Source organism: Capricornis sumatraensis, chromosome 21, assembly GCF_032405125.1.
Source record: "Capricornis sumatraensis isolate serow.1 chromosome 21, serow.2, whole genome shotgun sequence".
In the NCBI taxonomy this organism is placed as follows: Eukaryota; Metazoa; Chordata; class Mammalia; order Artiodactyla; family Bovidae; genus Capricornis; species Capricornis sumatraensis.
The window spans coordinates 6,596,259-6,621,665 of NC_091089.1; the positions used below are offsets into that span (position 1 = coordinate 6,596,259).

The 25,407-nt window shown below is 52.9% G+C and overlaps 1 protein-coding gene across 2 annotated transcripts; it reads right to left on the reverse strand.

Annotated features, from left to right (window-relative positions):
• Nucleotides 1-1,059: 1,059 nt before the first annotated feature.
• CNDP2 (carnosine dipeptidase 2) lies at nt 1,060-15,305 on the reverse strand. 2 transcript variants are annotated; one of them, XM_068993625.1, is made up of 12 exons: nt 15,263-15,305; nt 12,039-12,129; nt 10,826-10,969; nt 8,613-8,775; nt 7,764-7,852; nt 6,051-6,251; nt 5,769-5,853; nt 4,943-5,103; nt 4,088-4,252; nt 2,262-2,403; nt 1,940-2,087; nt 1,060-1,581 (listed from the first exon to the last, which is right to left on the reverse strand). In XM_068993625.1, the coding sequence occupies exons 2-12, from the start codon at nt 12,096-12,098 to the stop codon at nt 1,512-1,514; spliced, it is 1,428 nt and encodes a 475-aa protein (XP_068849726.1). In that variant the 5' UTR covers nt 12,099-12,129; nt 15,263-15,305; the 3' UTR covers nt 1,060-1,511. The 2 variants fall into 2 exon arrangements, with proteins under 2 accessions (XP_068849726.1, XP_068849728.1); XM_068993627.1 differs by lacking the exon at nt 15,263-15,305 and adding an exon at nt 14,948-14,982.
• Between the last annotated feature and the right edge of the window lie 10,102 nt (nt 15,306-25,407).

Consider the following 25,407-nt stretch of genomic DNA (forward strand, 5'->3'; position numbering starts at 1 on the left):
GCAGAGGGCGTCATCTTGGAGACAGAGCAGGGGCACCCTCCGGAGGCCGGCAGACTGGAGGGACGCACCGAGAACACGCCCTGTCACCTCTGGCGGGGCTGGTTCCGCCCCTGGGGTGGGCTGGGGGTGGGGAGTCTGTGCCTGGCCTCCCTCGGCTTCCGGGAGCCGCAGGCACCTGCCGAATGAGTTCCTTGATTTGCAGACACATTAGGCGGCCTCTGCCTTCACTATCACCTTGTCCTCTCCCTGGGTGCAGCCCTGTCCAAACCACCCCCCCCCCCCACCCCCGACCCGCATAAGGACACCAATCACACTGGGCACCCTTTAACATACGGACTTTGAAGGGACGCGGTTCAACCCCGGGATCTTCAGTTTCTGCTCAACGACTGTCCCTCTCGACTTGCCCACTGAACCAGCCTCTTCTGGGAGGCCATCTCAGGGAACTCAGGAAAATAAAAATTAAAAAAAAAAAAAAAGAGCTCGGCACACACGTGTCCACTTTGGGGCCCTCCTCTTAGGATGTGGGCTAACAAGTTCTGCTAAATGGAGCTGAGGCCTGATGGTGTGCATAAACCCGAAAGTAACAGGCGGCTCTGGGCTCCACGGTGAGCCGGAGACGGCGCACGGTCTCATTCTGCAGTGGAATGGCGGGAGGGAAAGGCAGGCGGGTTAGGGAGAACGTCCTTACCCCCCACCTCCCAAAATCTCGGAGGCTGATGCTACAATCCTCTCTGAGAAGGGAATGACCCGGCGTGCTCCCTGAGGCCTTGCTCTAACGCTAGATGTTCGGTTCCTCTGTGTTCTCGGGACAGAGCTCACCGGTGGCCAGGGGCGGCAGAGGCAGGCGGGGTGGGTGGGTCCCCGCCCCGCCCCCGCCCCGCCCCCGCCCCGCCGTGTCTCCGCCCCTGCGGCCAGTTCCCATAGACACCGGGCTGCGTGGAGTGAGCTGCGCAGGCAGTCATTCCTCTGGAGGCTCCACTTTTATTGTTAATTCTGGCAACACAGACTGAGACCAAATAACCCTCCGGCTCAGGTTTAGGTTTTGAAGGATTTTAATACAGAGATGGAACATCATAACGGGTAAGATTTTGAGAACAGGACAGGATGTGCCCGAGACAGCTCAGATCAGGACGGCTGCCCTCGAGGCCCCAGGCTCTGGAACAGGACGCTCCGAGCGGGCACGACCATGACTTGGGGACAGAGGCAGGGCCAGGAGACCCTGAATCCCCTCTTCAGCCCTGGTGGACGCCATCCAGCACTTTCTATGGAGGAACGTGTGCTACCTTCTGGAGACCATGGCACGCTGACCACCGGGGCACAGTCAGCTCATCCAGGGTCGCTGATAGGCCCTGGGCCTGACCGCTTATCGCGGCCAGTGGAGGCTACTCCATCCTGAGACGGGGCGGGGGCTCTCACATCCTCACTGGAAGTCTGCAGAATCTGACAGAGGGGAGGAGCGGCGGGCGGTCCCGAGAGAGGCGGGGGAGCGCGTGGGGATGGCGGGGCGGCGCTCAGTCCTTCAGCTGGGAGACTTCGTACAGGTACGCGGCCAGCATCTTGGTCCCCTCGATGTAGTTGCGCCTGGCCGAGAGGAACGGGGGTCAGTGACATGCCCGAGCTCTGGGCCCACGCATTCCTTCTGGGAGCGCATGCCCGGCGCCCTGGCTTGCTGGCCCCAAATGCTCCAGTCCCGGCTGGTTCTCAAGCCCAGCCCAGCACCCCATCGGGACCAGCCCTGATCCTGGCCTCCTGGATGTGCGGGCTCCCACCAGGACTCAGTGCAGCCCCTCTCTTCGGCCACAGGCCCCCATGTCTGGGCCGAGGTCTCCACCTTGCGTCCTAACACCCAGGGCTCTGGCCTCGCCCCCAGCCCTCGGGCAGGGTCTGTCTCTGCTCTCAGCAGCCCGCCCCCTGCAGTCAGCCCCTCTTCCGTGCTCACCGGTTGAGCTTCTCATTCTGGGAGTGCGCTCCATCGTCCGCGGAGCCCACGGGCAGCAGCATGACGTTCTTGCCCGTGGCCTCTTGGAACGTCAGTGTCACCGGGATGCTGCCGCCTTCCCTGGTCAAGTCCGGCTCGACGCCAAACACTGAGGAGGGTGGAACAAAAGAAACCGAGCTTTAGGGGCCCACCACATATCCACTGCCCAGCAACCCTGAGCCCAGGCCCTCTGCAAGCGGCTCCGCTCCCAGGGTGGGAGGCAGCATGGCCCAGCCCGCACAGGGAACCTCAGCACCCGCCCGCCCCCAGGGGCGCATCCCACCTGTCTTCAGGGCCCTCCTCCCAGCCAGGTAGTGAGGGTGGTTGAAGTCGGATACCCAGGGCTTCCCGCCGTGGCCCATGTACACCTTGAACTTGTTGGGACTGTGAAGCTCAGCAAACTTCTTGGTCAAGTAGCTTGTAACCTGAACCACAGACAGGAGGGACAACGTCTCACAAACCTGGACTCTGGTCCAGGGCTGGGGGTTCATTCCAGAGACAAATCTCCAGGGGGCAGATCTCCACGGGGTCTATGAGGGGTCTCCACGGGGTCTCCACAGGGTCTATGAGGGGTCTCCACGGGGTCTATGAGGGTCTACACTGGGTCTGTGAGGGGTCTACCCGAGGTCTGTGAGGGTCTACACGGGGTCTATGAGGGTCTACACTGGGTCTGTGAGGATCTACACGGGGTCTATGAGGGTCTACACTGGGTCTGTGAGGATCTACACGGAGTCTATGAGGGTCTACACAGGGTGTATGAGGGTCTACACGGGGTCTATGAGGGTCTACACTGGGTCTATGAGGATCTACACGGGGTCTATGAGGGTCTACACAGGGTCTATGAGGGTCTACACTGGGTCTGTGAGGGTCTACACGGGGTCTATGAGGATCTACACGGGGTCTATGAGGGTCTACACTGGGTCTGTGAGGATCTACACGGGGTCTATGAGGGTCTACACTGGGTCTGTGAGGGTCTACACTGGGTCTGTGAGGGTCTACACTGGGTCTGTGAGGGTCTACACTGGGTCTGTGAGGGTCTACACTGGGTCTGTGAGGGTCTACACGGGGTCTGTGAGGGTCTACACGGGGTCTGTGAGGGTCTACACGGGGTCTGTGAGGGTCTACACGGGGTCTATGAGGGTCTACACTGGGTCTGTGAGGGTCTACACGGGGTCTATGAGGGTCTACACTGGGTCTGTGAGGGTCTACACGGGGTCTATGAGGGTCTACACTGGGTCTGTGAGGGTCTACACTGGGTCTGTGAGGGTCTACACTGGGTCTGTGAGGGTCTACACGGGGTCTATGAGGGTCTACACGGGGTCTATGAGGGTCTACACTGGGTCTGTGAGGGTCTACACTGGGTCTGTGAGGGTCTACACTGGGTCTGTGAGGGTCTACACTGGGTCTGTGAGGGTCTACACTGGGTCTGTGAGGGTCTACACTGGGTCTATGAGGGTCTACACTGGGTCTGTGAGGGTCTACACGGGGTCTGTGAGGGTCTACACGGGGTCTGTGAGGGTCTACACGGGGTCTATGAGGGTCTACACGGGGTCTATGAGGGTCTACACTGGGTCTGTGAGGATCTACACGGGGTCTATGAGGGTCTACACTGGGTCTGTGAGGGTCTACACGGGGTCTATGAGGGTCTACACTGGGTCTATGAGGATCTACAAGGGGTCTGTGAGGGTCTACACGGGGTCTACAGTGAGTCTACAGGTGAACACTGGGTCTCATCTCCTCCCCAAGTCCTCTCCCCTCTGGACCCCCAGCCCCCTCTGTTGCTCACCAGAGACCAGACCCTGGACTCTCACCACAACACACTCAGCCCAAAGTCAGCCTTTGCTTCAAAGCCTTAGAATGAGGTCACAGGTCAGATTCTAGCACACCTCAGCAGGGACAAAGGTTGTGCACAGGGGATGCTGTTTTATCCGGCCGTTATCTCCGATTAGGATCTGACCTGCTTATTCTAGTGATGTCTGAGCTGGGGAGCACCAAGGGCAGGGCTGTGTCGGGGAGGCGAGCACCCTTCCCTGTCGGGGGGCCCCTGAGGCCCTCAGTGACCATCTCCTAGGGCACAGCAGCACTCCTCGCACCCCCGCATCCACATGCCTGCTCGCTGACCACTTCCGGAGTCATGTTCGGGACGAGTCGGATGGAGAACTTGCCGACCACCTTGCGTGGAATCACGGTCTTGGCCCCTGACCCGGAGAAGGCACCTTCGATGCCGTGGAGAGACAGGGACGGGTAGCGCCATCTGTGCATCAGGATGTCCTTCTGCAGAGAGACGGTCAGGGGTAAGCACTGGCTGGCAAGGCATCCCCACTGGCTGGCCAGGCGTCCCCACTGTGGGTCGGGGGTCCCCACTGTGGGTTGGGGGATTCCCCACTGTGGCTTGGGGGTCAGCACCAGCCTGTCAAGGGACAGCACTGCCAACAGCAGTCAGCACTGTGGGTCGGGAGTCAGCACCAGCTGCTCGCAGGGGAGACCAGGCGGCTGGGGGACCGCACGCCCAGAGAGAGGCAGCACCGACCTAGCAGGGCCGCTGGGTGAGCTGGCCCACAAGGCACCTGGCGAGCTCCTCTTGCTTCCGCAGGGCCTGTGGCTGCAGGTACTTAGAGCTGGAATTTATATCCAGACCTGATTCTCCCAACAGATAAGTAAATGTTCTGTGCAATCAGCCTCCACCTTGGCACCCAGCTCTCCAAGGAACAGTGAGACACCCCTGGGCAGATGGGCTGTTTCCCAGCATATGCAAGCCAGGAGAAGCTCCCCCACTGCAGGTGCCCTGGTCCCCGGGGTGGCACAGCGGTCTGACACCTCACAGAGCTCCCTGCCTGGCACATGTTGCCCGCTGATGTTGGCAGCATCTGGCGCTCACGTGCTCAGGGTATGCCTGGGTCTGTCCAGCCTGCAGCCGCCTCCCCCAGGGCCACACGCACTGCGAGCCTGGCAGGTGGGGGGCACCTTGCAGCCGTGCAGGAGGGTCCCGGCGCCCACGTCCCTGGCATACTCCTCCAGGTCAAAGTCGATCTTGTCGTAGAGCTCCAGCTCCTCCTCAGTCACGGGGGCCACGGCCTCACTGATGCCTGGGATGAGGATCTTCCCCTTCTTGTCCATCAGGGAGCCTGGGCAGTGTGCAAGCAGGGGTGAGTGGGAGCCAGCAGCAGCCCCCAGGCCCGGCTGAGCACCTGGGCCGCCTGTCATCTGTTACTGTGACAACCCAGGAGGGCGTGGGGCCGCCTCCTGTTTAATCACCACCGGGAGGGCAGGGGAACCACCCACGGTCACAGGGCAGGAGACACAGAGCAAAGTGGCTCCTGTGGCCCACCCACCGTCAGGCCTGTGTTTCCTTTCTAATGCATGTTCCGTAAGAAGCCACCTACTCCCATGCCTAGGAGGGAAAACCCAGTCATACAGAGCTGACTCCAGGCCCAGGAAAGTTGGCTTCATGTACAGCACACACTGCCCACCCGGGAGGAAAACGGGACTCAGCACACGGTGGGTGGGGGGGTGCCAGGTGGGGCCGTGAGAGAGACTCACAGGAGACCCGCCGTGGCCAGTGACAGCCAACTGGACCGGAGCAACCCCCTGCAGAAAGGTGAGACACCACCGCAGCCAGGGCAAAGATGGCTGTGATTCTAGGGACCCAAGGCGGGGTCTGGTGACCGGGGGAAGGGGGTGGGGAGGGAAAGGGGGGCAGACATAAACCACGTGGGCCTGTTAGAGGGAGCAGCCAGAGAGGGAGGGAGAGAAGACCCCCGAGTCGCTGTAGGGGCCCACCCGAGCTCACCCATCAGCATGATGAGGTCAGTCATGGCCTCGTGCACCGAGCCGCCATACACGCCCGAGTGCAGGTCCTTGTCACTGCATTCCACCTGCGGACACACAGCCACTCTGTGGGCTGCTCTCGGGACCTCGCCCTCACCCCGCTGTGGGACAGCTGGCAGAGGACGCTCACAGGGCACGCTCCGAAATCAAAGTTTGCTGCCCCAGAGGCCTGGCCAGGCACTCCCTAAATCACAAGGCTGCAGCAACCAGAGCCCCTCCCGGGGGGGGGGCGCGGCCCGCGCACCTCGATGAAGAAGTAGCAGATGCCCCGCAGTCCGTAGGTGATGCAGGGCTTGTTCTTGCCCAGCCAGTAGTTGTCGGAGATGCACACGTAGTCCACGTCCTTGAAGAACGCGTCCTTCTGGGCGAAGATCAGCGCGTCCAGGCCCTCGGAGCCCGACTCCTCCATGCCCTCCAGGCAGAAGCGCACATTGACGGGGACTTCCTGGGAGGGGGCGGTGAAGGAGGCAATCAGCGCGCACGAATTTTATTTCTTAGAACAGTGGACAGGAAGCCACCAGTGTTGTGAGATCGTCCATTTCAAATACCGACTGACTTTCCCTGCGATGACCGTGGGGTGGGCAGTGGGGGCTGGCAGAGACCCTCCGCCCCAGCGCTGGGCTGCCGGGACATGGCCTGGCCCCAGCCAGTCACCTGGAAGGACTGCTCCCAGGGGCCCCCAGCCCGATCGCACGGCCCACTTGCAGGGTTTCTGTGATTACCCAGCACAGATCAGGCGTCTCTGGCAAAGCGGAGCTGCTTGAAGACAGAGGCCGGGACACAAACCCGGCAGGAGCCTCCGTTCGCACCGTGATGGCCACGCCGTGCACCCCTGGAAGGAGTGAGCGGGTGCCTTCCACCCACCACGGGCCCTCCTCCTCCAGAGCCGACAGCGACTTTGAGAGGCAGCTGCCTCCTGCTCGGGGGTTTCTGGGTCTCCCCAGTGCTGTGCCCTGAGGCGGGCGGCCCCCTTCCACAGGTGAGACCATGGAGCTGCACCTGAGTGATCTGAGGCCAAAGGCCATGGCTAGCCAGCCCACGTGCACTCACGTCTGTGGGGTCCCAGTTCAGAGCCGCCCCCGGAAGCGCCGCTCACCGCACGCCCCGCCCCTCCACCTCTCCAGGGGAATAGAGATGCGCTGGGGGCTGGGTCTTTGAACAGATGCCCCTCCTCTCCGCCAACACAGACCCCAGGGCCCCTGAGCACAGCACACTTGGACCCTTTTCAGATCTACCCCTCCACGTCCTGACAAAAACGCTTGTCTTATCTCATCGCAAGATAAGAGCAAGATGCAGAAACTGTCTATATGTTATGATCACAACTGCTGCTGCTGCTGCTCAGTCGCTTCAGTCGTGTCCGACTCTGTGCGACCCCATAGACGGCAGCCCAGCAGGCTTCCCCACCCCGGGGATTCTCCAGGCAAGAACACTGGAGTGGGTTGCCATTTCCTTCTCCAATGCATGAAAGTGAAAACTGCAAGTGAAGTTGCCCAATCATGTCCGACTCTTAGCGACCCCATGGACTGCAGCCTACCAGGCTCCTCCATCCATGGGATTCTCCAGGCAAGAGTACTAGATTAAGAGAATAACAGGAAGTAAGGGGTCTGCCCGCTATCACAGCCTCGGTCCCATCACAGCCTGGGTCCCCTGCTGGTGAGCACCCCCTTCCCAGGCACGGTCCGTGCCCGGAGCTCTCGCCTCCCCTGCTGGCTGGGTCCCTGCTGAGTCACCAATGGGGTGACCTTAGAACAACCATAAACCACTGCATCTTCAGTGTTTCCTAAAACTAGAAAATAGGCTATGAAGCGGAACGTGGCCCCACTGCGCTGATCCCGCTCCGGGATGGGGGGCGGGGAGTGTGATCTTTGATCTTTACGCTTTTCTGGGAACAGAAAGCCCCACTGGGCACCACCAGATGGAACAGGTGAATGGGGGTGGCAGGGCGCAGGCTGCATACCTGCTTGGTTTTCTGGAAGGCTTCCAGGGCGTTGATCCAGCCGGCCACCGGCCCCTTGTCATCGGTGGCTCCCCTCCCGTACAGTTTGCCTGGAATACCAATCAGCATGTTCACTGGGTGATGGTCACAGGTGGGGCTGGGTGGGGGAAGGCAGATGAGCAGGGTGAGATGAGAGTGACCTCTGGGTGCCCAGGGCAGGGTGTGGAGCAGGGTACCACTGGGAGTGGCTGGGAGGGGATGAGAGGAGGGGTGGGCAGAGTGCGGGCGGGTCCAGGCCCTCAATTTGGGACAAGACGGCAAGTGCACCGCGGGGACTACATGAGCCGTGATGACCTGACTGCCCCTGTGCCGCTGGAGAGGCTTCAGTAGGAACGCAACATGTCCCGAGGAAAGGCTTCAATTAAAGACAGCCTGGAGTCAGCCCAAGGGGACAAGGTACACACGAGGGGGCTGCTCCACAGGGCCAAAGGCCACGTCCCATGCGGAAAAGTCAATGTTCAGAGATGAAGGTGGGGCGGGGTCAGGGGTCGGGGAAACGCTGACGCTTCCCCTAGAGTCGGGCTGGATTCAGGTCCCAGGTTGGGGCCATGCTGGCTCAGGCCAGGCTTCTTGGGAAAGCAGTGGCAGGCGCAGGAAGCCCAGTGTGCCCAAGGCCACGGAGACCAGGCTCTGTTGGGAAAGGAAGACTTCCTGGGGTTTCAAGGATGGAGCACAGATGTGAAGCTTCCAGAACCCGATTTCTAGGTTCTGTGAAAACAGCTGGTTCTGGAAAGATGGCAACTGAGAGGCTGGGCTGCACTTCCCAAAGCCAGTGTGGTACAGGTCCCCCTCCTTCAGGGAGCAGCCTACCGTCTCGCTCCACCAGGGTGAAGGGCTCGCTGTCCCAGCCGTCCTCCAGGGCTGCCGGCTGCACATCCAGGTGGCCGTAGATGCACACCGTCTTCTTCTGCGGGTCAGAGCCCAGCTTGCCAAGTAAAATGGGCGGAAGTGGGATCTCGGAGCCATTAGGGAGCTGGGGGAGGAGGGGAGGCCATGGAGGATGGTCCTCGGTCGAGTGCGGTGCTAACCCCAGTCTCCCATACACAGACAAGGCAATGCATGAGAACCCACTGCACAGTGCAGGGAACTCAGGGCTCTGTGGTGACTGGAAGGGATATATGTGTACGTACAGCTGATTCACTTTGCTGTACAGGAGAAACCAACACAACATTGGAAAGCAACTTCAGACCAATTAAAAAGAAAAAAGAGTGGTGTTTACAGCAGGTGCTATCAGCATGCCCCGGGCAAGCGTATCTGTTCTCATCAATCACCCTCTATTGCAGAGCTCAGTATCAGTTGGTTCCACTGAGTCAATAATTAACAAGAATATATGTTCCCATAATCCAGAGCACAGAGACAATCATGTTTATAACTGCAGGCAGCTTGCTCAATTTCTAAAAGATGATCTTTAAAAATGCTCAGTTGTGTCCGACTCTTTGCAACCCCACGGACCATAGCCCGCCAGGCTTCTCTGTCCATGGGATTCTCCAGGCAAGGACACTGGAGTAGGCTGCCATTTCCTTCTCCAGGAAAAATACATTGCTAAGGTGTGAGTGCTCAGTCGGAATAGTTTCACCTATTTTAAAGTAACAACTCTTAAAAATTATTTGCCACCTAGATTTTTTTTTTTTAGCGTATTAGGAAAAAGGGAGAGGAAGTAAGACAAGTTTGCTCCTAACAGAAAACAACTCCAGGAATACTGGTCTGTCCTCTCACAGTGAGGAGTCGGGAAAGTGCCAGGAATTTGCAACATAAATCCTAAGTAACCTTAAATTAACTATTCGGTCTGTGGTGAGCAGAAGTCTCACACGCAAACTGGACTGGAATCGGAAGGCCCAGACTGTAACCTCCTTTGCCATGGACCTACTATGGGAGGCTCTCTTCCCAGGGAGACAGAGCCTGTCCGAGCCTCTGGGTCCTTCCATTTATGAGAAGAGCAGACCAGGCTGAACGCCCACTCCTAAAATCCCAGGACTGTGATTTCAACCGACACGTAAATCATCAGACAAGAGAACCAAGATAAACCAAACCCAGTCAGCCCTGCAACATAAAGGAGTATTACAAACGCTGACAATGCATGGCACGAAACAGGTAATTAACACGGGGCTGACATCATCTGAAACGAAACCAGCAGAATAAGGTACCGCACAGCGAGATCACTCATTCGAGTTGGAATCTGTTAGTCCTGCATCAGAACGCAGCTGAGCCCTGTGCCCCACACGTAGTCTCTCTTTCTCAGGAACCGACTCAAGAAGAAAGCACTGTTTCATCAGTCGTGACACTGGGGACACAGTGGGTGTGAGTGAGTGGGCGTCTTCATTAGCTTTGCATCTAATGGGCAGAGTGTACCTTGGTCTGAAGGCCGCCTGGCTTCGGGGGAGGAACCTCAACTCATGTAGGAAGGGCCATTCTGTTTGCTTCCTCTTGGCTAACCCTCAACCGTTCCCCTCCCTGGAGGAACACGATGGGTACTGTGAATCTTGGTGCACTCAGACTCAAGAAGCCACCCAGTTTACCATCCAAATCAGGCCACCTGTGCTTGTTTGAAAGACCAGCGAGTTGGGCTTCCCTGGTGGCTCAGTGGTAAAAGAACCTCCCTGCTAATGCGGGAGACACGAGTTTAATCCCTGGTCCTGCAAGATCCCACATGCTGTGGAACAACCAAGCCCGTGTGCCACAACTACCGAGCCTGTGCCCAGAGTCTGGGAACTGAAACCACTGAAGCCTGTGTGCCCTAAAGCCCGTGCTCTGCAGCCAGAGAAGCTATCGCGGTAAGAAGCCTGTGCAACAACGAGAGAAGAGCCTGCGCAGCAACCAAGGCCCAGCGCAATCGAAAATAAACAAACACGTACATTATTAAGACACAATAAAGACTAGTGATTTATCTGCAGCAAAGCCTTCAGAACTTGTGAGGACCTGCCAACCCCTCAATAAAGCTCCCGTCCAGCCCCACGGCCCACCTTCTAGGTCCTGATGCCCACAAGCTCCACGGAGCCGCCCAGGAAAGCCCCCATCCTGCCCACCTTCTGGGTCCCGATGTCCACCAGCTCCACAGAGCCGCCCAGCTGTTTGATGTCGGCGGCCGCCACTTCCATCATCCTGCGGATCTCGTCTCTCTTCTCAGGCCATGCTGACACGCTCTGGATGGCCACCCATTCCGCGAGCTTCTGTGGGTGGGGAACAAGCAAAAGGGATTTGGAAAAGTTGCTCCAGGAGGGATGAAGGCGCTCAAGGGTGGGCCATTTTCAGGCCCACAGAGCTGTCTGCTCCATCTGGATCCTGCTGCCCAGACATGGGGGAAGAGATCTGTGACGTCTGCTTTCTGTTTAAGATATAAGGACGGTTTGCACTGACCCCATACCAAGAACCATACAAAATGACAGGAGACCCATTAACCACCAAGCATGATGTGGTTGCAACACATTTTTATGAAATGTGTTTCATAAACACATTTATATCTGATTCTGACAAAACTGAAAGATACAGAAAATACCCAATATCTTCACAGTCCAAGTTGCCTTATTTATTATCCTGAGAATGGCCATGTTCTCTGAAACAGAATATTTCAAATGAGAACTGGAAAGATTTCACCTGAAATATGTCTACCAAAGGTGATTTTAAAGCATGGCTCTTTACGTTAACATCAAGAAACAGATTAACATACAAGATTACTGAATCATTTGAAACATGCAATGGAAGATAGTTCTTTATATCTACCACAAGAACAGACAAAAATCCTGAATTAGTTTTGCTGTTTCTAGAAACATGTATTAAGAGTTTCTATCAAAAGCCGAAAGAGTAACTTACATACTGTAATGAGAAAGCCGAGGAAAAGACCTCTCGACAATACACAATTTAAGTTACCTTTTTTTGCTTGGGGAGACAAGAGTTAACATCTATTCAAACACACAACAGAGTACTGGTAACTATATTCATCACGCAGTGCCCTGGATCCCCAGAACTTATTCATCTCGTAACAGGTAGGTACCCTTAGGCCAAACCCCCATCTCCCCACCCCTCGGTCCCTGGCAACCAGGGTTCGACTCTCCGCTTCTCTGAGTTCACCTTTTTCAGATTCCACATATAAGTGAGATCACACTAGCATCTGTCTTTCTCTGCCTAGACAGCATTTTTAATACTTGATTAGAACAGTATCAATCATATTAGCTCCTTGGAAGTTTCTCTGGGTCCTACGGGATTAAACTGAACAAGAACAGTCACTAAACGTTCCCTTACCTTAACATACCGATCCTGATTTTCATCCACGTACTTAAACAGGGCGGCGAGGGCCGACATCTTTCAACCAGACCACAGACCCTGGAGACTCCTGGAAAGAAGAAGAACCTGTTAGTGCTGCCTCGAGACAGGGCCCGACTGATCCCCAGGCCCGGAAGGCACTTGTTCAGGATCATAAATTGCACCCCGCCCCTGACAGCACAGGACACGGCTGTCACGAGGGCTCCAGGAAGTGTCCTCAGAGACAACGGCTTGGGAAAGCAGTCAGAGGCTCAGGCTGATCGCCATTCTTTCTTTCTTTCCTTTTTTCTTTTTTTTCAGAAGGAAACGTACCCAGGAATTGTGTGACAGAATGGCAGGTAACTGAAGCAAGGGCCTGAGTTGAAGACAATCTGATATAATTAAAAGCAGGTACCTTCCAGGAGTACTGATGTACCACTGTTCTTAACACTTTTTTTAAAAAATTCAATTTTACTCTCAAAGCACACAGAGAACTTCCCACTTACTATTACCACAGAGGAAATAATCACTCCAAGGCTCTCAGCCAAAATGTCATGTGTCCCTACACCGCAAACCGACAGCACAGCACCCAAGATCCAAGGAGAGGAAAGTGGGTTTAGGTTAAGGAAACTGACAACACAGGTCCAGAAATGGCCAGGACAGCGCGTGAAAGTCCACTGGGATGAGGACACACAAACCTGTTCCCTGGTGAGGGAACACAAGCGTCCACCTCCCCAGGTGCATTTTCCAATGTCCAGTTTCTCCTGCTGGAGACCAAACTCATCCTGCTCCACCTTACCGACACAGGGGAGAAGGTGCCATGTGAGTCGGCATCTTTAAAAACTGGAACTCACACGAGATAAAGAAAATCCCAGAACTGGGACTTTCCAAAGGGGTTCACCCCGCTTCTTCCAAGTGACAACTTGGCTTCCATCACGTGGCAAGATTCAAGCCTCAGCAGTGACTGAGAAGAGCTCAGGGACCGGGAGCAAACTCAGCACCACAGCGAAGGGAAGTATTTTAGACCTGCGGCTCAGAGTCACAAGACCCTGCTAACTGATCTCTGGAGCAAGACACCAGTCAAGTACCCGTGTATGGACACACTGCAGTTAAAGAGTATCTTTTTCTCGGTTTAGGACTTTGAAGTCACATCTAAACAGAAAGAAGTGAAAGTATTAGCTGCTCAGTCCTGTCTGACTCTTTGCGACTCCATGGACTGTAGCCCACCAGGCTCCTCTGTCCGTGGGATTCTATCCAAGGGCAGGTGGCCCTTCTCTAGGGGATCTTCCTGGCCCAGAAATTGAACCCTGGTCTACTGCACTGTAGGCAGATTCTTTACCGTCAGAGCCACGAGGAGCTCTAAACAGACGAGGGACTTAATTCAGAGTCATGAAGCCTGGCAGCAGACTGTGGATGTGCAGTGAGAGTTCGGTAAGGAAAATCCTCTTCCAGCATCAGTGACAGAGCACACAGACCTCCCAGCCAATTCAGGTTGTTTCAGCTGAGGGTCTTATCTTAATGCTGCTGCTGCTAAGTTGCTTCAGTTGTGTCCGACTCTGTGTGACCCCATAGTCGGCAGCTTACCAGGCTCCAGGGTCCCTGGGATTCTCCAGGCAAGAATACTGGAGTTGGTTGCCATTTCCTTCTCCAATACATGAAAGTGAAAAGTGAAAGTGAAGTCACTCAGTTGTGTCCGACTCCTAGCGACTCCATGGACTGCAGCCTAGCAGGCTCCTCCATCCATGGGATTTTCCAGGCAAGAGTACTGGAGTGGGGTGCCATTGCCTTCTCCTTTATCTCAATGACAGGGTTGTAAATGCAGAGGCATTGCACATAAGTCAAAGTTTTCAATCACAAAAGAAATTCTATTTAGCAGGAAAATACGCTAAGTCAGGTACTTTTCATTTGAGTTTCTGGTCATTAAATAGCACAGATCCCACGTTCATTGTGATAAATTCTCATTAATACCATGTTCTTTGTGTCCCGATTAAGCAATGGGCTTCCAGCAAAAGTCAAAGATGGAACTATCAAAGCTGCATTTTTTTTTTTTAACCAAAGAAGAGTAAACAGAGACCAGATTGTTCGGCAGGGCCTGCCACCTCACCAGGGCCGGTGAAAAGCTACTGCTGTTCTGAACTGCTCACGCAGAGAGGTGGGGCCGGGTCCATTTCTCCCTCCGACTCACAGTTCGGGTTTTTCCTGTTTCACTACTGCCAGCACCAAATCCATTAAATGGGACCACTTTTATATGCCCCTGTGAACCCCACTAACGAGGGTAAAAGTGCTGAGCTGGAGGGAATAAAAGCAAGTATTACCAAATCCAAGAGTGCTAGGCACACTGCACTCCTGAAATCTAAGGTTCTAGGGAGTAACAGCCTCGGCAGTGAATTAGTGTGAGAGGAAGGAGTGACAGGGTAGCACCCAGGACCATCCAGTGACGCCTACAAAAGGTTCCTCCAGTTATGAGCGCTCCATCCTGTCCCGCATTAACTCAAGACACAGGAAGGGACTAAACCCACACCATAATCGTGGCTGCAAGTCTGCGTAAAAACCACTAAAACAGGGGCGGGACCCTCTAGTTTGTCCAATAGCAAACATACAGGTCTACAGAATGACTCTCGGCCACTCCTCCCTGCCAACACCAGGGACGACAAAGGCATGAAGAAACCTCCACCAGATCGCTGAGTCAGCACCAGGATCCCGTGCGTGCGGCGGGGGCGGGTCGAAGGCCCTGCCCGCGAGGCCCAGGGTCTCAAGGACTCAGTGCAGGCCGACCGGGGACCAAGCATCACCGCACCTGACGGGTGGGAAGGCGGACGCTGCCTCAGAGCAACCTCCCAGCCTCAAGTGCGGGCAGGGGGCTAGAGACCCCCGACCCCGGGCCTCTGCCCCGCGGGCGCAGCACCAACCTTCGGCCTCCGCCAAGGGCTCCGCGGGAAGAGCCAGGCTTTCTTTCTCTGCGGGCCTCGCCGCGGGAGGGTCGACAGACCGGCGCGCCCCCTGCAACCCCAGAGCCCCAACCTCCGAGCGGAAAGGGCTGCATTTTGACCCAACACCCTCTCCTGCCATCTGGGACGGCCACGGGGCGGGCCGGCATCAGCGGCTCCCCAACCGCGCCCGGCCTCTCTTGCTCCTCCGGAGGCGGCCCACGGCCCCACATTCCTGGCCTCGCCTCCCGCTCCCGCCGTCCTCAGGGGGCTCTCCACCCGGGGAAGGCCGCTCACCCGCCAGCAGCTGCAGCGCCGGTTCCGCACCACGTGTCCCGGCCACGCCCCCGGGACGGGCCAGCCCCGCCCCCGCCCCGCCCACCAATCACGGATCCTTCCGGAAGAGCCGGCGTCGCCCCGCCCCCGCCCCCGAGCCGTCCACCAATCCGGGGCCTTTCTGCGGATAGCGTCGCCCCGCCCCACCGTCTCCCCTCGCTTCACCGCGCGGTACGTGAGTGCGGCGGGGCGGGGCTGAAGCCGGGGAGGCGGGGCTGAAGCAGGGGAGGCGGGGCAGGGATGGGCGCGGCTGAAACCGGGGGGCGGGGCTGAAACCGGGGGGCGGGGCTGAAACCGGGGGGCGGGGCTGAAACTAGGGAGGCGGGGCTGAAGCCGGGGAGGCGGGGCTGAAGCCGGGGAGGCGGGGCTCCAGAGCACCTGCCCAGATAATGACCTCCCTCTACCTCCCTCTCTATGAGGTCTGAGATGTGGTCTTTGGTGCGGGGGGGGGGGGGGGGGGGGAGGAGTCTGAAGTTGGGGCGCCCACACACACCCGAACCCTCAGGCTTTGGGGGAGGAAGAAAAAAGCCAGACCTCCCGCCGACAGTCTCATCCCCGCGGCCCAGCTCCTACGGGGCATGCGGGGTGTGCAGCGGTTTCACGCTTTGCCTCTTGGTTCGCCAGTCCTTCACCAGCACCATGACTGAGAGAGGAAATATTTTAGTATTTAAATTCAGTAATCACAGGGACTGACTTCCCTGGTGGCTCAGACAGTAAAGCAGTTCGATCCCTGGGTCAGGAAGATTTTCTGGAGAAGGCAATGGCAACCCATTCCAGTACTCTTGCCTGTAAGATCCCATGGACGGAGGAGCGTAATAGGCTACAGTCCATGGGGTCACAAAGAGTCGGACACGACTGAGCGACTTCACTTCAATGAAGGAAGTAGAGCCACTTTTACTTATTGAGCGTCTGCTATCATCTTTTTAACCCTTCCAAGGATCCTTGGTTATCGATTATCTGTTAGAGTGGTGGTGTTTGTTCAGTCGTCCAGTCGTGTCCGACTCTTTGCGACCCCATGAACTGAGCATGCCAGGCCTCCCTGTCCTTCACGACCTCCCAGAGTTTGCCTAAGTTCATGTCCATTGCATCGGTGATGCCATTCAACCATCTTATCCTCTGACGCCTTCTTTTCCTTCTGTTAGAGTTACCCCCTCCAATACTTGACAAAACTTTTACTGCCCCTACATTCTGTATTGTTGTTGTAATAAGTTTAATAGTTGCAAGAGATGTAGTTTCCCACATCCTGTAAATATGTTATCAAATTTTATTAGAAATTTTACCTAAATTTTAACATGATTTGTTTTTCCTTCAAAATCCTGTTTCCATCCATATCTGTCGCAGAATTTTGTCAAGTTGTAACATGTTTCTACTTGAGTCTTTTATTGATAATCCTATCATACTTTGCAACAGAATATGTATAAAATTTAAATTAGTATTTACTTCCCTATAACTAGAAAGTTCTGTTAAACTTTTTCTTCTGGGTTAAATCAGTCCAGACAGTGACTACAGCCATGAAATAAAAAGACGGTTGCTCCTTAGAAGGAAAGCTATGACCAATCTAGGCAGTGTGTTTAAAAGCAAAGACAATACTTTGTCCACAAAGGTCCCTCTAGTCAAAGCTATGGTTTTTCCAGTAGTCATGTATGGATGTGAGAGTTGGACCATAAAGAAGGCTGAGCTCCAAAGAATTGATGCCTTTGAATTGAGGTGCTGGAGAAGACTCTTAAGAGTCCCTTGGACTGCAAGGAGATCCAACCAGTCCATCCTAAAGGAAATCAAGAATGAATATTCACTGGAAGGACTGATGCTGAAGCCGAAGCTCCAACACTGTGGCCACCTGATGCAAAGAGCTGACTTACTGGAAAAGACCTGATGCTGGGAAAGACTGAAGGCAAAAGGAGAGGGCAGCAGAGGATGAGATGGCTGGTTGGCATCACCGACTTCAATGGACATGAATCTAAGCAAACTCCAGGAGACAGTGAAGCACAGGGAAGCCTGCTGGTGTGCTGTAGTCCACGGGCTCGCAGAGTCAGACGTGACTTAGCGACTGAACAACAACAACAAATTATCATTACAATTATTAGTAATACACGATTGATAAAACTCCTATACATATGCTTTGGTAAAGAATTTTTGGCAACTTAAAGTAATTTATTGGAAATGAATCCTTTACTCATATCTATTGAGTTTTTTTTAATTAATTCAGGTATCTATAAATGAGATCATTGCGAGAATGAGACAGGATTAGGTACAGCAAAAAGGTGATTTAGAGTAGAATCCATAACACATTACCTGTTTACTAAAATTTTATGGGCATGTGGTGAAAATTAATAAGGTCAAGAGGAAGTAAAAATGAATATGCCTTTACAGTACCTAATAGTCATTTGGCAAGAGTTAATGAAAATGTTTATCCTGAAAATCTGAATAAAAGTTAAGAAAACGCAAATTTTACTCTTGATATTGAACTCTTTCACTGGGAAATACAATGTTAATTGTCGGAGGTGGAACTTTCTACCTCTTGCCCCTAGAAATAAACCAAAATATGCAATAGACAGGTGGTCTTGAGTGAGGAGGCCTTCTCCAATAACATACTTTCAAACTGTATTTCAAGCTGTCCCTTTGTTTGGAGCAGTTTAGCACTTAGAACAGTGCGTGGTGTTGAGTGTCTGGGTCGGTTCTGGCTGCTGTAACAGAATGCCACAGGCTGGGCGGCTTATAAACAAGAGGACTTTATTTCTCATAGTTCTGGAGGCTGGCAGTCCCAGCTCTAGGTGTCACCAGGTTCTTTGTCTGGTGACAGCCCACTTCCTGGTTCATGTGTGTGCTAAGTCTCTTCAGTCGTGTCCGATTCTTTGCAACCCCAGAGTAGCCCACCGGGGTCCTCTGTCCGTGGCTTCTCCAGGCAAGAATACTGGAGTGGGTTGCCATGCCCTCCTCCAGGGGATCTTCCTGACCTCGTCTCTTATGTCTCCCTCATTGGCAGGCAGGTTCTTTACCACTTGCGCCGCCTGGGAAGCCTATCCCAGTTCATAGATGCCATATTTTCGATATAACCTCACATGGCAGAAAGCTCACTGGGTCTTTTATTAAGGACACTAAACCCATTCATGACGACCTTATCACTTTACAAAAGGCCCAAATACCTCCAAATACCATACCTTGGGGTGTTAGGTCTCAACTCATGGATTTGGGGGGCACACAAACCTTCGGTCTGGGTCCCTCCGTGCGTCTTGTAAAACAGAGCAGGAAGACATGAAGGAAGGCCAGCAGAGGGCTCCACTGCCAGCAGGGTCCCAGGTTTACCTGCTCTAGGAGAGACAACACGTGGAATTGGGGCGGCTGGGAATTAGTGCCCTTAAATCTTTCTGAACCCTCCTTTCAAAGCCTTTTTGTGCCCGTGGGGGTCTCAGTCTAAAGACCGCTGACTTACTCTGCTATGAGCTAGTATTTAAATCTAAGGGGGCACAGCTGGGAATATCCAGCAGGTGGCGCTGCAATCCCGCCCTTGGTAAAGGATGTTTTGCGGCCTGCTTGGTCTGGACAACTCTGATCTTCCTTTGAGGAGCTAAGTAGGCAGGTTTCTCTTCTTCTCTGTTGGATTTTTTTGGGGAACAGGGACACTAAGAGAAGACAAAGAATGAGGTATGTGGAGGGATACTTCATGAAGAGAAATGATGTGACTTCTGAGAGCTTAGGGAGTACAAGCACTATGAAAGTTACTGTCGATTACAGGTCCATTGATAAAACATTAGATCCTGCTTCCAATCACCGCGATTTTCTGTTGACTCACCAGTGACATGTCACTCCTGGGTAAGGGCCATGCCTGGTGTGTCTTCTGAGCCCCGGGTTAGGCCTTTAGCTCGAGGGGGAGGGAGAACAAGCAGATGCTAAGATGGAAGGGGCTTTGTAGAGGGGGCTGCCCACAGTCAGCTTGGTGCCTCGCACAGCCACGGCCCCTGGATGCTGGTATCCACCCTGAGGGCCCAGCGGTTACCCCAGAGCCACAGCACTCGCGCCTTTGGTTCCTGCTCTGGGTGAGTCTGCTTCCACTTTCTACTTGGACTCTGAGAATTCACTTCCTTTGTCTCAAGTTAAAATTTCTCAAAAGACAGCATTTGATCGGTTTAGCAAGCCACCACGAGGAGTCAATTCTTCTGCCAGGAAGAAGGCCCAGCCAGGTTTTCTCCAGGCCAGCAGCCCGCGTGCTAATGGCTGCTTCCGGGAGGTGCACCCCACCGGGTGCAACCCCACCCTGGCCAAGGGGATGACGTCACAGCTCAGCGGGGCGCTCTGTGCCTCAGGGGCCTGAGATCTGCCCCGGACCGTGGACGGGGCATGACCACGGGCCCAGCCAGCCCGTCCTGCTCCCAGTGCACAGGCACGGAACAGGAGAACCTTTCAGCCGGTGGAACTCTGGGGCAGTTTGCTCCAGCTCTCTGGTGATGCCATCAGAAGTGGCAGCAGTTTCCATCCCATGTGCGGTCAGGTCAGGATGCCATCTCTGCATCTGAAGACACAGAACTGCCCTTCCCTTCAAGAAAAAAGCTCTCCCTGACTTAGCACCAACTTCCTGACTTAATGGTTTTCAGGAAGGCACTTTCATCCAAGAATCTAGAGGTGCCAACCTGGGTAGAGAGGTGTGAGCAGAGGTGGAAACGAGAGCTTTTAAGTCACTGCTTTGAAGGAAACTCCAATTTCTCTGGTGACTCCAGGCCAAAATAAACAACGACTACAACAGCAGCAGCAGTGGCTAGGCCTGGTCTTCACTTTTAAAATCAGCGTTTCCGGCTCTCTGGTCTGCAAGGATATGACACCTTAACTACAAGTATATTTAAGAATGTCATTTTAATGAATTCATAAAACCCCTGCCATTTGCTCTTCTAACCCAATGAAATCTACGTTGACTATGCCAAAGATTTTCAAGGTCAAAGAGCTTGAAAGAGCTTCAAGATGTAAGGCTCTGCTGTTGCCACTAGTATTTATGAGCTTTCTACAATAAAATCACTGTGGGGAACTGGAATGCGTGCCCATGTGCCACGTTTACATTTAGACGCCAAGGTTCTGGCTCCTGCCTCTTGCTGTCATGTACAGAGATATTCAGGGCAGTCTCCTCTGCTTTCTGGAAGGTTTTCTGAGCCACGTGGTTCTCACTGGAGACCGAGTTCGGCTGTCGGTGTGTCAGTTTAGGGCTGAATCTTCTGTTTTCTTTTAAATGATCTAACTTACTTTCTGGCTGTGCCGGGTCTTCCTCGGTGCGTGGCCTTTCCTCCAGCTGAGGTGAGTAAAGGCTGCTCTCTAGTGGAGACGCGCAGGCTCCTCATCATGGTGGCTTCTCCTGCTGCAGAGTGCAGGCTCTAGGGCACATGGGCTTCAGAAGTTCCAGCTCGCGGGCTTCAGAGCACAGGCTCAGTAGTTGCGGCCCATGGGCTTAGTTGTTCCTTGGCATGTGGGATCTCTCCAGATCAGGGATCATACCTGTGTCTCCTGCATTGGCAGGCAGATTCTTTACCACTGAGCCACCAGGGAAGCCCTGAGTTTTCTTTTTTAACGCTTGTCTTTTCAGAGAGATGGTTTTGTTGATGATCTCAATTGCCACACAGATCTTCATGTTGTAACACTTTTGGAAGGAGTGTTCTGAAAATCACAGTTGTGTCATAAGCACACAAAGCTATAACCGAGAACACTGAACGTGGGCCGCAAGTCCCGAATTAGTCTAGTGCCTGGCACGCAGCAGGTGCTCACTAAACAAGGAGAGTGAGTGGACAGAGGGATGGACGAGTAAAGCTATTCTTCCTTTGGATCTGTCCTTCCCTGCCTCGGATGGTCCTCTTGAACAGGTGTATCTTACAGGTGGAGTGACCTGGAAGGAAAGTCACAATGCTGTCCCTCCCCTCAGATACCCTGCATCAGCAGCAAAATTATACACACACTAAATTATACATGCAGAGCACTGAATACTCAGTCTTACTCATCATCTGAGGCTAGGCCTCTGAGTAAATGTATAAAATCCTACTTTTAAAAGTTACAAATCTCCACAGGCAATCGAATGCCTTGGAAACTGCATCCAAAGTAAAAAAAATTAAAAAGTATGACTCCCTCCACCCCCGCTTCACCCTCCAACAAAATTTCAACACAAACCAAAATTTCTGCCATACACATGGTCCTTGGACAGAAGGGGAAAAAAGCCTCCTCCTCAATTCTTTTACAGATTTTCAGATGCTATGAATTGTTACCAGCTTGGTATGTGACGTCTATTTAAAGAGTCTCCAAATGGTTTTACATTATCAGGAATCCTTGAATGAAATCTCCAGGTTTAGTCTAAACCTCAATGGTAGTAATATCCCTTCAGGTCTTGCATTAATTAAATCTAGGAAAAGTACATAAGCATTCATTTAGAAGCGCTATTTCCAAAGCATGTAATACACACTCACAAAGCACAGTTCCATTCTTGATTGGATGTCTGCTCCTCAGAGTAGACATGGAGGCGTTTTTTTCCCCTCTGTGTCCTGCTGCCTTTCTGCTTATTTTCATTCAGCCTTTATAATGACTACACTGGTGGGGGTGGGGGGTTGCTTAGCTTGACAAAGAGAAGGGATTTTTCTGTCTACAGTAATGATAGTATCACCTTGATTCTTATTGAAACCCTGAAAGACAATGGAATCCAGGACTTCACCTTTGTTTTTTTTTAAAGTATGACTCTTAATATACAAAAAAGTTAACTGCCAGAATTTCCAAAAAGTTCCTTTTTCACTTGTAAGAACATTTAACACGAAGTCTAATCTCTGGACAGATTTGTAAGAACACAAATAGGTACCACGTTGACGTCTAGGGCTGATTAATCTTGCACAACTGAAATCTCACACCCCCTGAATTATAGCGCCATACTTCCCCCTCCCCAGCCCCTGCCTGACACCCATCTGCTCTCTATGGGTCTGACTATTTTAGATGCCGCAGGTAAGTGGAATCACGTAGCATTTGTCCTGCGTCTGGCTTCTTTCACTTAGCATAATGTCCTCAAGGTTCATCCTTTGTTGTGTACATAAAAAACATTCCTTGCTTTTTAATGGCTGCATAATATTCCCTTATGGGTTTCCCTGGTGGCTCAGTGGTAAAGAACCTGCCTGCTAATGCAGGACATGTGGGTCCAATCCCTCAGTTGGGAAAATCTCCTGGAAGAGAGCATGGCAACCCACTCCAGTATTCTTGCCTGGAGAATTCCATGGACAGAGAAGCCTGGTGGGCTACAGTCCACACAGTTGCAAAGAGTCAGACATGACTTAGTGACTAAATATTCATATATAGCGAACATGTGAGTACAAATATGTGGTGTATATATATATATATATATTTTTTTCTTTATATGTTCATCTGTCACTGAACATTTAGCTTGTTTCAAAATTAAAAGTAGAGTTACCATATGATCCAGCAAGCTCACTACTGGGTATTTTATTCAAAAGAACTGAAATCAGGATCTTGCAAAGATATTTGTACTCACATGTTCGCTGCGGCATTAATCCCAACAGCCTAGACGTGGAAACAATTCAAAAAGCATTTCAGTTTCCATTTGGCACTTTTTAAGTACAAACTTCACAAAGTCGTTCACTTTTTTATACTTCAGAGAAAAACATTAACTTCTTATCCAGTAGAGAGAAACAATGGCCCAGCATTTGTAAGTAGATATCTGGAGAAGAAAAAAGAAAATTGAAGTCATTGTGGTCCACCACATGGAAGGAAATTCTTGAAAACACTTGGAGGTCCAAAAGGGGAACTCTAAGCAGCACCAGGCCTCCCTGGTGGCACAACTGGTAAACAATCTGCCTGCAAGAGACCCGGGGTTCCATCCCTGGGTCAGGAAGGTCTCCTGGAAAAGGGAATGGTAACCCACTCCAGTATTCTTGCCTTAAGAATTCCATGGACAGAGGAGCCTGGCGGGATATAGTCCATGGTTGCAAAGAGTCGGACACGACTGAGAGACTGATACGTACACATAAGCAGCACCCGCCAGCCCCACCCGCCAGCCCCACCTGCCAGCCCCACACGCCAGCACAGGGATGAGCTTAGAGACTCGGGGTCTCCGGGCCACAGCAGGTCAGGGTGTAAAGGTCTGGAAAAGGAATGGGGAGGACTGCTCATCAAATTTACCTGCCTGGGCTCTATTTACACCTCTACCTTTATTACGACACTAACCTCAGTAAAGACGGTATATTTCTCGTTTTAGTCTTTTGCCTCTATCCCACTCCAGGTGTGTCAATTTCCACACCACTGTGGCAATTTCAAACTGACTTCAGAGAGTTGCCACTAATAATGCTAATTGAGATTTGTCGTCACTGATACGATGACAAATTGTCAGGACTCACCTGTGAACTGGTGATGAGTCTTCTGGGTTTATATCATCTCTCTTGGCTGAAAGAAGACTAGTATGGACTTCTGAATCATAGTTTTAAAGAACCCAAATATTTAAGGGTTACATTTACTAATTAATCAAGAAAAAACTTTTTAATGTTTAAGCCTGCTCCAGCACTCCCCATCTTGCACTGATTACCTAGAAAGGATCCAGATGCTGAGTCTAATTAAAAGCATACAACACTTGTTGTAACTTCAGATTTAAAATAAAGAGTATTAAGCATGATAGAAACATGTTTGCTCACCAGAAAGTATACCCATTTATCAATAATTCACAGTAGATTTCTGCTGAAACAGTTCTCTAAATACAGGTTCTATCTTGCGGTCCATGATCTGTTACATTTTCACCTGTTTCTAAGTAAGTGCAGTGAGGTGATAAGGGTTTCCATTTTCCCTTTTTTTTTTTGTTTTATTAGACTGATTCTCCATTTACCATTGGCAGTTTGAGGCTATTTTCCCAGCTTATTTTTTAAGTGAGAAGGGAACCAAAGCAACAAAACCTATCCTGTTTCAGAATATAAGCAGTTTTAAAGCCCCTAGACAAGCAAAGGGAAGTTGAATGTTCCAGTAAATATCAAGAACTCTGATCTAATGTTCTAGCAAATACCAAGAATTCTGCGTGTTTTGGACAACTGCAGTTTGTCCAAAGCTGGAAGAATAGATGATGGGGGAGAGGTGAAGCCTGCTAAACAGTTCTCTGTATCTACTGCACAAACTCTGCAAACACAGACTGAAATTCTGTTTCTTTCTTGGGAAAAGCAAAATAACCAAATGTACGGAGAAACTTCCAGCTACGTGACAGACATTTCTGCTCACGTTCAGACATTTGCTTCCTCCGGTGCCAGCAGGCAGATGTCAGACGGCTGCTTGGGCAGAACAGGGTTTTAGCTGGAGTAAGTCATGCACGCGTCTCCTGGGCTCACGGGCTCTCAGGTCTTACCTCTGACGGGGACACACGCCGTGTCACTGAGCTTCAGGCACCGACACAGGTGGGGCTTTTCCTCTCACACTGCTGCATAGGTACTCGGCCACCCCGAGACTGTTTCTCAAAGTGGCTTATACATACACGCCTGTTAGGTTCTGGGGCTGCTGCAGCAAATAGGGCACTTAACAGACAGCAGAAATGGGTCCTCTCCCAGTTCTGGAGGCGAGAAGTGGAGGACCAAGGCATCAAGGACTTGGCAGGGACGTGATCTCTTTGAAGGCCGTGGGGAGGACCCCTCCTGCCCCTGCCGCTATGGTAGCCCCTGGGGGCCCTGGCTTGGAGCTGCAGACTCCAGGGTCTACCTCTGCCGGCCCCCACCATGGCCTCTCCTCTCCTCATCTGGACCCCAGTCACCGATTTAGGGCCCCCCCCCCCAAGTTAAGACCTCATCTTCATTAATTATACCTGCAAAAGCCATGTTCCCAAGGAAGGCCCTGCTCAGAGGGTCCAGGCGGACGTGAGTTTGGGGGGACAAGACTCCAGCCAGTGAGCGTACATTTCATCATCACGGGCTGCGCGCAGGCTGGACACCCCCACTGGCAGGTCCCCTTCTCCAGGAAGCCGCCGCTGCTCCCGTGACCCGTGGCCCCCCAACACCACCCTACCAGGCCTCCATGCACCAAGTCATCCCACAGACACCCGGACAGTCCTGGTCTCGAGCAGTCTCTGACCCCCACTGGCACCTCCAGAAGGAAGAAGAGAAATAGAAAGCAGAAGA

Coding starts and splice junctions, on each gene's coding strand:
- CNDP2 (XM_068993625.1), bottom strand. CDS start 12,098: ATGTCGGCCCTCGCCGCCCTGTTTAAGTACGTGGATGAAAATCAGGAT. Junction 5,854..6,050: donor TCTGCTACTTCTTCATCGAG/GTGCGCGGGCCG, acceptor GTGTGTCCGCAG/GTGGAATGCAGTGACAAGGA. Junction 4,253..4,942: donor CCCTCCTGCACGGCTGCAAG/GTGCCCCCCACC, acceptor GTCTCTCTGCAG/AAGGACATCCTGATGCACAG.